The following is a 12,166-nucleotide window of genomic DNA, read 5'->3' as shown; positions in this document are numbered from 1 at the left end:
ACTAATATTTCATCATAACCATAATCGCATGGTATGACAATATTATAATATGTACCTACTAGAAATATAAAATATTATTTGTTCAGAATGCAAGTTGATAAATAAAATTCTTCAAATTTCTGTATAATAAATAAAAATAAGAACGAACTTTGTTTCAAAATATGTTATTGCTTAGATTACGCAAACTGTTTAAGCACACGAAAGGTACTTGATACTTACATAATGAATTGATTGTTTCACGTGCACAATACGTTTTATTTTGGTATAGGTACGAACATTGAATAATATCTATGTTTATAAAAATGTCCGTCTCTCTGTCCTTTATGCCTGCCTAAACAGCTGAACCGATTTTGATGATATTTTTGGTGTGTGTTTGAGTTCCCTGGATGATATAGATTCACAATTGGACCAGGTATAGGAGCAACCCAGTGAGGAGTTTAAACTGTGATTTTGATATTTACGAAGGAAATATTCGTTTATAAATGGTAACTATTGGTTATAGGAGAACTATGAACATATTAATAAGTGTATAGTTGAAATGTTTAACGGACAACAAATTGCATGGGATCAGCTTGAATAAATAATGTTATGGAGCAGATTTTAAAGAAATTATCACTTTATATTCAAATATCCAATCTAGAAGAAAGTATTATAAATGTATCTAGATTATTATTACTATTTTAAGGTGTTGCAACCATAATTTATTTATGCATTAAGTATGTGTATGTATTAGCGTTTTTATTAAACATTAATAAACGATGGCAGCAGAGGAGTAGTAGTGTTCAAAACTTCAAGCAGATCTTCCTCTGCTGTCGGTTTAAACGAAAAAAAAAAGATTATTATTACTAGTAAAATTAAGATTAAAAAATGCAATAATAAATATTCTAAAAAGTTCATTATTTTTTCATAATGTAGTATAACATAATACAATATTTATAGCTGATCTCGTACACTTCATTGGCCGTTAAAAATGCCAACTCTATAATATGAGACTTGCTTGTCGTTCATAAAAGTAAATTTTCAATACATTTTTTGAATATTGATGTTTATTGTAGATAACCTAGGTGTAATTAGTATTAGTAACTAGTAATTACAGAAACCGTTAACCTCAAGCCTTGCACGGTTTATCAACTTTCGAAGCAACATTAAGAATTCGTAGGGTATAAAAAAGTAATTATCTTCTATAAATTACAATAACCAATAATATATTCGTTATACCTTATACTATTATGGTATCAAACAAAGTTTCAACCTTTTTCTTTAAATACCATACTTTAAATATTATAATTACCATAAATTATACATTTATACGCACGTGTTCCGAACCCTACAGTAACCCATCAGTCCCAAAAACCCCTGGCTAATAACCTCGTAGTTGATGCCATAAACAATTAATAAAAAAAAAAAAAATTATACATTTAATCATAAGAATATGGTGATGTTAAAAACTCCACACCCCTCCTCTGATGAAAAAATTATTTTACCGCCGTTGGGTGAAAACGAACAACAATATTCCCATGTGAAATAATTGATTTAATGTAATATTGATGAAAATTGTCTTATGACTTATGTTGGCCTCACGATTGTCCCCTACAAGAGTACAACCACTCACTTCGAAACGGATCTGTAAGTCGTCCAGTCAATCGCGTTTTTAATACTTCGGTGTAAGGTGTAACAAGATATCTGCAAGTCGATATCCATACACCGTTGCCCTGTCTTTTACACCATTTAATTTAAAAAACGATTTTACATACGCTCGTGGATGTTTGGTTGCTTCCGTTGTAATACCGCGCCTTTTTTATATTATGAGTCCGTTCGTGAAGGATTAATATTGTATTTTTGTTTTTACGGCTTTAATTTATATTGCAGCAAGCTTTAAATTACAGCTTTCCAGCGATTTGCATTTTTGAGTACAAAATAATTTATTTGTATAGTGTTGAAAACAATTATATTATACAAATAAACTGACAAGACTGGTGGTTTTTTCATGTCATCTGCCTGGGAAAGGCCTCATTTAAAAGTTTTAAGGTCAACTATAATCGTGTTATATGACGGCCAAATTTGAGTGGATACGGTCACAAATATTGTCGAAATAACTAAAATATTAACATCCAACACTAATAATTGTGTTAAAATATTGCTTTTTTTCCATTTTAAATTTGTTACTCGTTGTATGTATAGAATTATTAATTTTGTTGGTTCACGAATTCTAAAGGTACCTACTAGGTAATATAAATTTTTTTTTAATCGTTTATTCGAATATTTAAGAGTACACATCACTCAACAATACAGGTGGTCCAATACACGCGTATTATTAGTGTGGATTTCTGCAGAATCGTCGAGGTGGAAAAATTGCGTAAGGGAAACATACGAAGTGACAAACACTAGTGGAATTACGTAAAATCAAGTTCAAAAAACCCGGCAGATGTTTGATCACGGGGTTGCACCCCAAGTGAGCTTAAAAATAATTATCTGTGGTAGAATGGGCAAGCATGGCTAAGAAATTCTAGTATCAATTGGAGTGAATTGAGCAACAATAGTAGGTACACAAAATATATCAACGGAAGTGTACGCGGAGGAAAAGGTTTAACGAGTGACAACAACGATAGCACGAATAATGTTTATTATTTAATCGATACTCGTCATGGAAAAAACTCGTGGCTCTTGGCATACATACTACGTTTTTTCGACAACGCATTAATGCATTATGTAAGATGCAAAATGTTTTGCAGGCCGGCGGACGACTGCTAAATGCGTCCGATATCTAGGTCTAATTCCGTAGCCCCCCTTAATTTAAATTTTGAATTTTTGTTAAAGATATTTTGTATTTACCCTACTCTACTATTGTTATTATATTATATATGTCTTTTTATTTTTATAATGAACCTAGTTATAAAAATAATATATTTATAACCTTTTTAATAAATATATACAATATATTTGTTAAGAAAACTTACCCTGTTAGGCCTGCCGATCACTAAGTTCTACAAACAAACTTACAAACCTAACGGCTAACATACTTTATCTTGAACAAGTTTAACTAAATTAGGAATCACATTTTGAACATAGAATTTAATGACATTATCTCAATATCACCATCCAGTTATACAAAAAAAGATTAAATAAATAATATTGAAGTGTAAAACTCAGTTGTATGGAATATATTATACGAAAATTAGAAATAAAAAAATGAAGGGCATTTTCCCAGCTTTCAATCGGTTTTTCTTATTTATTTTGTGGCTAAACGAATTCTTTACAAACTAATTACAAACGTATGGAATAAACAAAAATTTAAAATTTCCATTTAAGGAGGCAGAGGAATAACCTAACCTAAGCTGATGCATGGGGGCCACATTCCTCAGACGATTATGTTGACTATCTTCCAACTACAATATTGGCCAACTAAAGGTAGCAAAAAAATTAGTAGGTACATAACTGTGTTAAATGTTTTAAATTGATACTGGAAATTTTAAAACCAATTATGGGTTGTCTGCGAATCTGTCCAAACATAGATTCGGTGTTCGAGACATGTGGTGTAGATTATGCTGGCACGGTATGAAAGTATATAAAAATAAATGCGGATTAATTTTTTTATATGTATTTTTATTTTTTTAGTACAAAGGCTACACATTTATTTATAAATTATATAGAGTTCGCCTACAATTTGACGATGGATGGTTTAATTTCAGCATTAAAACAATTAATTTTAAGCCATGAAATATGTCAGCACATTTATACAGAAAATGATAGGAACAAAGTTCGTAGGTACCAAGGAACAGCTTACAGAGTTGAAAAATGCGTGGGGCTCCCAATGTGCACACGGAAAAAGTTGAATCATTTCGTAATGGAAACTCCATAACATGGCATTTTATTCCGCCATGAGCACCCCATTTCGGGGGTTTATGGGAGGCCGCAGTGAAGTCATTAAAACAGCATTTAATAGGGCAGTCTTAACTACTAATTTAACATATTATGCTAAAATGTATAATTTACTTGTACAAATTGAGGCACGTATAAAATCAAGTTCCCTCGTACCCTTATTCAGATGATCCTGTTATAACCCCTTTGCACTTCTTAATAGGTAGTTCACTTCTATCTTTACCATAACTCGTCCATATTCAAGTACTATCACCGTCAATGCAAAATTGATAATAATACCTATTGTAATATGTTAGAAGAGAAATTGTATTTCTAAAATACATTAACAAACTAAAATATTTTAACAAAATTATTTTTATTCACTAGGTAAGTACATGTACATTCATTTTGTACATAAATAATCAACATTTAATGATATCATTTTTTTATTTACTTGGATTGAAAAATTAATATAAAAATCATTTTTTGTACTAAAAATAATTTAACGTTTGCGTGGACGTTTGCATTGTGACTCTTCAACTTCATCCAACATTTTCAAATCATTCTCATCTAGTTCATCATTATCGGCATTTAAGAAATCGAGAATGTTCATTTGGTTGGATTTAGTAGAACAATTCTAATTAAAACAACAACAAATTATACATAAATAATTTTACATAATACAATGTACAACATGTTTAAATACTCACAACAACTGTAGTGCTGTCATCTTTAAAGTTGTCCTTACTAAGACCGGCTTTGTTTAAAACATTTAATTTGGTCTGGATCAATGGCCAAATATGATCATCGGCTGTACCTTTTGCCAAAAGATATTGTATGGTTACCGTTTCTGCTTGACCAATACGATGAGCTCGGTCTTCAGCTTGCGTTAATATCTGAAAATTAAATTTTTTTTTCAAATTATTTTTACATTTCAATCTTGTGATCAGTTTCTCTTACACCAGGATTCCAGTAAAGTTCAGCAAATACAACAAGATTTGCAGCAGTTAGAGTAATACCAGAATTTGCTGCACAAATTGAAAGAACGGCTACCCTATACATATCTTCACTTTGGAATTGGTCACACACACATTTTCTTTCTTCTGATGACGTTTTACCATCAATTCGAATGTAACTAATCACACAATTCATGGAAAACAATAAAAATAAATAGCTCAAACATGGAGAATTAATACGCATCATATGTGGTTTACTCACTAAGTTTCATTGTTCTCTAATGCATCACATATACCATTAATAACCTTTTGATGATGAGCAAATACTAAAAATTTCTTTCCTTCTTTAAGCAAATTTAGAATATAATCACTAAAAATCAAAATAATTTTTACATTATAATATTATGTTTTTCTTTAAAACTTATGAAAATAACAAAGAAATTATTATAATCATCTATCTATAATATTTGAAGTTTAAAGTTTTAAATAGCTAAATAATTAATTAAATAAAAATCAAACAATAAAAATAAACTCATATTCTATAAGGCAAAGGTTGTGACCTTTGATACCACAGATCATAAATTATGTTCATAATATTACTTTATAGTATTGTCAGTCACTTTGAAATTGAGTATTATAATATACTCTTTGTACAAATCTATGTTTGAAGTAAATTCATTTTTATAAACAAACCATTAAAAAACTTCCAAAAAGTATAATATTTTGGTATATAGATTGATATAGATCAAAATTCTTAACAATTATAATATTAGCAAATATTATACTAAATTCAGAATAAGAATTTATCGAGAATTTATCTTCACTATGGTTGACTCTACTCAATGCACAACATGTTCTCGCCTTACCTGTGACAACCATCAGTATTGGTAATGGCACATGATGGTAAACAATGATTCCCAACTATTACCAAATCGGCAGGTAATGATATAGATTTTTGTCATTATGTCCAAAGCAGTTTATTCTTATTCTGAATAGAGTATAGTTATCAAAATATTACTACTTGACTTACAAAACCATTAAAAATAAATAAAAAATAAATATTACAACATTCAGAATAAATGTACCTAGCAATGAATTTTAATGCTGATTAATAAATTTCAATCATTGAAAAAACACTAAAAACTAGTCAACAGAACAAAATTGATAATTGATTGAAACATTTCTATTTACATTAGTAATACTCACCAAATAGCACTCAATTTGACTTCTCCTGTATGATTAAAATATTTTAATAAAGCACCACGAACTTCCATTTTATTGAGGGATTTATTGTTCATCATGGTTTCCAAATCATCCATGCTTTGATTCCGAGCTTTGATAGTTTCTGGTTTTAAAATGACTACATTCCTGTAATTCAAATTTTTAAAACTTGTTAAAAAAAGTTTACTTATACTTGATAACATAAATATGAGGTAATAAATACCTAATTTTTTGGGGTAACTGCTTTAATACTTCACTTTTTAAACGACGGATCATGAATTGAGTTTCTAGAATTGTTTTTAACTCTTTCATATTAGTAGCACCTGTAAAGTCCCAGCCATAATTTGTTTCTCGTCCGTTGCAGTAACGAATACCAAATTCTATCCTAAAATCATGTTTATTTTGATCAAACATTTACAGAAGAAAAAATTTTAATGCTAAAATAATAATAAGACTTTGAAATTTTTTGTTCACTAGTTACATAATATGAATCTAATAAAATTAAAAATTGTATTAATATTTTTAAATTCATACCTAATGCATTTAATTGTTGTAAATTACGGTATTGTAATAAGTTCATCTGATTAATAAACTGAAAACATTATGAATTAACTAGATCTCATGGGAGGACACAAAGTGTTGAACCATGAAATAGTGTAAAAATCAAATAAAAAATTATTAAATAAACCTATACCTGTCTACATATTTTATAAGAAGTAAGCCATTCTACAATATTGCACAACAAACAAGTTATTCAAATCTTATAAATTATTTTTAATAAAAACCTTAGTCTTAATTAATTGTTACTCAATAGAAGTACTTATACAACTCTCACAGAAGAGATGAATGGAAAAATTGCATAAAAAATCATCATATTGCCACAAAAATAATTATACATTATTTAATTATTAAAGGACTTATGTAGAATTAAATAACGTTTGTATGCACACCCAAAATTTTTTTTTCAATTATTTTTACAGTAGATTTATTTAACAAGGTACTTAATATTTTTATTCTATTCTTATGAATATAATAATTCAAAAGTTACAAAATTATAAAATAAAATAATATTTTAATTCCATAGTAATGATACATAATAATAATGTAGTATTATATATTCTGTCCCGAGAGAGAACGTGCCGGTCCTATGCATGCAGACTAATGACCGTGCAATTTCCGAGATCCTGTTTCCTCTAATTGAGTGTGCAAAGTCGTAGAAAAGTGTGGCCGGTTGTCAAAGTGCGCCGTCAGTCATTGGACAGTCTAGGTGGGAACACTAGGCTGGGTGAGAGGATGCTCAAATTCCGAATGATTTTGATCATTGCCAGACAGAGTATAGTAATATGTACAATGGTAGCAATAAATAATAATAATTATTCACCTAATATAAATGCTAAAATAATATATGGATAAACACTCTTTTACTTACGGAGTCATGAAATTATTTTGTGTTATTGCTTTAATCTGACTATAGAGTTCAATCGGTCTTGATAAAGCAGGCGTACCACTTAACAATATACACTGCTTACTTTGCATTGCAAAAGAAAGTGCAGCTTTTGTCCGGGCCGATTTTTCACTTTTTAAACTGTGGCTTTCATCCTAAATAAATAACGCCAGTTGAATTTTTTACATATATTTGGTTTAATTACAATGAAATTTAAGTATTTTAAAACTGTTAAATAAAATATCTTACAAATACAACAATCCCAAATTTAAATTTTAAAAGCATATCTTTTCTTCTGGTCATTAAATCATATGAAGTTATAACAACAGCTGGATCAATAAATTGTTCATTTGTTTTAGATAATACATAAATCCCAGTTACAGGAACATTTGACATCCTTAAACGAATTTCTTCTTCCCATGTGTACCTAATACAGCAAGAAAAATAGTATTTATTGAGCCAAAATTAATAAATAACCAATAAAACAGTAATAATACCTGAATGCAATAACAATATAAATTATTAACATTCCTTTTACTTACCTCATGCTTGAAGGACAAACAATGAGTAAAGGAAAATTATCTGAGTAATATTTTACAATTCCAATAGCTTGTATGGTCTTTCCTAAGCCCATATCATCTGCAATAATACAGCGACCTTTTTTAGATACTCCAAACCTAAATTAAAAATATTTAACATTTACTCATTTATAATTTATTTGTTTTAAATAGGAAACTAACTGAACTCCAAGTTTTTGAAATGGATAAAGATTATCTACCATGTCATCACCAATACTACTTATGTCAATTTTTGACCAATGTGTTTCAATATTTTTAGTCTTAAACAGCTGAAATAAATAACAATGGATATTAATTGCATTGATACAAATAACATTTCATAGAAAAATTCAGTACTTTTAAAACAAAATATGGTAACTTTTCTATTTTGACATTAGGCTCAAGAGGTTTGATACTTATCATAAGCTGATCATGGTCTTTTATTAGGAATGACCATTCTGATGTTTTTGGATCTAAAAATATCAACTTCTTAGTATTTAAAATTTAATATCCATGTAAAATTGTGTTATAGAAGATAACCTTACCATAACTTTTACTTGAAATTGTTTTAAAAGTATCAATTAATTGTTGATGATAGGTAACATGTACAGTAAACCGTTCTTTTGATGTAATTTCACAAGAACCACGGACAGGTTTAGACTTAGAATTCTGCAGACTATGATTATAATTCATACGGACAGATTTTCCATTAGGTGATGGCGATACAACCGATACAGTTTTTGATAATGTACATTGATTATTATTACTCATAGCTTGCTGAGGTGTATTTTTAAGCGCCAATTTAGCTGCTAATTTGGCCTGTGCAGCTTTTCTATTCGCTTCAATCATTTTACGCTGTTCATCAGTTAAACTTGACATGTTATATCTTTTAACTTTGAACTACTTTAAATTGAATTTCAAATATCTGTTAAACAAATTTTCATGTACATTTATATTAGATAGGTATAATTAAGTTAAAGCGTTACAAAATTACTTTTTTTAAAGGAGGGGGGAGGGGTTGGAAAAATGGTTAGACAATTTAATGTCCAAATTAGATAAATATTTATTTATTTATTTGAACACATATATTATATTTAATATACATGTGCATTAAATCACCCGCTACTCGTGTCGTATACAGGTGAAAAAGTACACTTCTGATCTTACCAAACTATATACTATTGAACAAGTTTTAAAATGTTATCAATTTTTTTAACTTAGTTAATCTAAAAAATAAAAAATATTGAATTGGATATCTAAGGAAAAATCAGGAGATGTTAAAACAATAACCTGTACAGGATAAAAAGCACATAGACACTATAATTTAAAGAGGTATCACTTATTTTGTAATCTCATCTACTAGAAAATAAAAGTGTTATTTAATCGTGAAAAATTAAAAAAAACTTAAATTAACAATCGAGAATATTCAGTATACCTACCTAGTGTTTACTTAATATTCTGACAATACATTTAGTTGAATTGTACTTCTAAAGGCGTTTCAATGTGTCAAAAAGAATCGTCCAGCAAATGTTCCATGAGAAAAAACTGACAGTATAAAATTAAATAATAATAGAACGTTGGTGTAATATCATTCAACGATTAAAAACTTGGATCCTGTATTGAAAACTTATTAGGATTGTTTGAATATAATATTTTAAACAACTGCATCATTGAATAAACTGTAATCGTTAGGTAGTTAGGTACCGCAAGGATAATACCTTTTAAACCACAAATATTAAATTATTTAACACACCACAAAAATGTCATATACCTAACCACTAAGCCACTGAATGCATAAAATTTAAAAAAAATTTAATTTTAATAATCAACTATTGTAATCTAGATTATTTTATCTCAACTATCCAAACATTCTAAACTTTTCAAAAATCTAAGAATTTACATTATTTATTATTAAATTAGTATTTTCCCTCCATTCGAAGAATAGATAACATGATTGATAAGCGGATTATCACTCACTATGAAGGCTAGAGATAAGGAGGCCAAACCTACTGGTCGCCTGTATAAAAATTGGTTCAATAAAAAATCGCACACTAATTTCTCCATCAGACTGCGTGGCGGTCAAATTCAAGGCTGTCTCGGAGTATAATAAAATTAACCAGCATTAGACAGGGACATACTCGACTTTATTTACTTAAAAAAATTATAATTAAAAAACTAAAAATCGTATTTAAACTATAACTTTACCGTTGCATTCAGCGGACATTTATCTTTAAAAATAAATTACTAAAATAATATTAGTGTTCAATATTTTCGTTAAACATTTTCTTTTTAAATTAAATATTTAAATTTTATACTTGTTAATTTCTAGTGGTAGATTCATATTTACGATACCTATTGATTACACCAAATTGAGGACATTTTATTTAATAAAAAGTTGTTCTTAAAGTTTTCGATATTTTAATATGTTCTTCTCTTCAGTTTTTGAAATTATATTAAATTACATTTCACATAAAAATAGTTAAAAATGGGTCGAAATTGTTATGCCCTCCGGTGAATAACTAGCAATTCTAAAGAAAAAAATTTTATATGTTAAATAATATTCGAAATAAAAGTATATTTAAAGCGCCAAAGGCAAGTAATTTCATTTTTAATACAAAGACCCAATTCTATTATACTTAAAAGTTTAAATGCAATTTACTTATACATTTTATTGTGCAATTTATTTTGTGTTTTTAGAGATTCTTTGGTACCTATGATGAGAAGTGCTCGTGGTTCAAATGATCATCTGGATTCTGTTTTGTTTATTCAAATGTTTCGTCTCCTCATATACTCACTAATTAAACCACCAAAAAATTGTAATGTAATTGGAAGAGAAATTATTGAAACATTAATAAACATCCAAGATTTATCAAATGCGAATGTAACAAAAGATAGACTAGAAGGAAAGTTAGATTCAATTATAAACAAGGGCCAGTTTGAAGAACTTCCTGATGTTATAGCATTAATGCATGACCATGATTATAGGTCAACCAGCACTTCCAGTGAAGTATTATCTTAGCTGGTTATATGGCTAGAAAGGCAAACTGATTCACTAAATGTGAAAAATGTCTTTCTAGCTTAAGAAACGATTGTTGCTCTTTATTTAGAGATAAACTTATAGGTATGCGATCAAATGGCCACTAATATGTCCGTCTAATAATCTATTTAGTTTAATTTCTTCTTTAGAAAAATCGGCATTAGAGACATTGAAAAATGAAGAACTTAATATGGATACCTTATTAACTATTACATCAATTATTGAACAAGGTGAATCAATCCAATTGCCTGCTATAGGTACCTATGTGTAACATATTATATGTGTGAAACACGTACTCGGTTGTGGCTAGATCGTAGTATAATAATCATTGACAGTACAGACACAATACAAAAAATTGGATGAGTGCCTAATGTTTGTTTTTTTTAATTGATCTCCGCCATGCGCCGATATGATGTCAAAGTAAGAGTTTAAAACTATTTACAGTCAAGATTTTGAATCATAGCCTACCATATATAGGTACTAACGTACTTTATATATTATGTATAGTAAAAAATTATACATAAACATTAAACACGCATGAAGTCTAACAGCTGAGAAAATAAAAACATATTATTCCATAACAAATATTTATTTATTTGTATAATGGACTAAAATATACCTATATATTTGATTTAATTGTTTTAAGTGCCCATATGCAGGTATATTTGGCACATCATAATATTATGCAAGTTAATACACGCAGATACACGAATATCGATGTTTTGAGAGTGTATTTATTTTTCACACAAGCGAGATGTCGAGGCGAAATTATTTAAAACATTTTACAACGACTCAAATAAGAAAATCTATAAACAGTTAGTGAACTTGGGTGGCGACATTCACGTGATGACTACGAAGACGAGGGATCTAAATGATCACCACACTGCTTCGAGACATATCTAATTACCTATAGGCTACAGATCACGCCCATTAGATTTGAGCGAACGTTTTAATACAACGGATTTAAAAGAACAATATATTGTTCGTAGACTCCTCACTATAATAATATGATGTTGTGTTTTATATTTTTTTCATTTCCGGTAGATAACTAGTTACTAAAACGTTTTAAATACATTCATATCGCAAGTTTAAT

General features: G+C 28.8%; 1 protein-coding gene across 1 annotated transcript; it reads right to left on the bottom strand.

Moving 5' to 3' along the window:
* Positions 1–4,214: 4,214 nt before the first annotated feature.
* LOC111032510 (SWI/SNF-related matrix-associated actin-dependent regulator of chromatin subfamily A-like protein 1) lies at positions 4,215–10,264 on the bottom strand. Its single transcript, XM_022312883.1, has 13 exons — positions 9,476–10,264; positions 8,582–8,961; positions 8,394–8,509; positions 8,220–8,326; positions 8,022–8,156; positions 7,729–7,906; positions 7,465–7,634; positions 6,259–6,420; positions 6,021–6,182; positions 5,077–5,184; positions 4,819–4,993; positions 4,569–4,754; positions 4,215–4,495 (listed from the first exon to the last, which is right to left on the bottom strand). The coding sequence occupies exons 2-13, from the start codon at positions 8,913–8,915 to the stop codon at positions 4,361–4,363; spliced, it is 1,968 nt and encodes a 655-aa protein (XP_022168575.1). The 5' UTR covers positions 8,916–8,961; positions 9,476–10,264; the 3' UTR covers positions 4,215–4,360.
* Positions 10,265–12,166: the final 1,902 nt, after the last annotated feature.

This window comes from Myzus persicae, unplaced genomic scaffold, assembly GCF_001856785.1.
Source record: "Myzus persicae strain clone G006 unplaced genomic scaffold, MPER_G0061.0, whole genome shotgun sequence".
NCBI classification, from domain to species: Eukaryota; Metazoa; Arthropoda; class Insecta; order Hemiptera; family Aphididae; genus Myzus; species Myzus persicae.
Note: the sequence above shows the minus strand (reverse complement) of the source record. Positions and strands in the feature narration are given on the sequence as shown.

What these genes read in the sequence shown, in the direction of transcription:
- LOC111032510 (XM_022312883.1), bottom strand. Translation starts at nt 8,915, where the DNA reads ATGTCAAGTTTAACTGATGAACAGCGTAAAATGATTGAAGCGAATAGA. An exon ending in AATTTCAAGTAAAAGTTATG is followed by an intron (nt 8,510 to 8,581) that starts GTAAGGTTATCT and finishes TGATATTTTTAG; the next exon opens with ATCCAAAAACATCAGAATGG. An exon ending in GTCAAATTGAGTGCTATTTG is followed by an intron (nt 5,185 to 6,020) that starts GTGAGTATTACT and finishes TTTGATTTTTAG; the next exon opens with TGATTATATTCTAAATTTGC.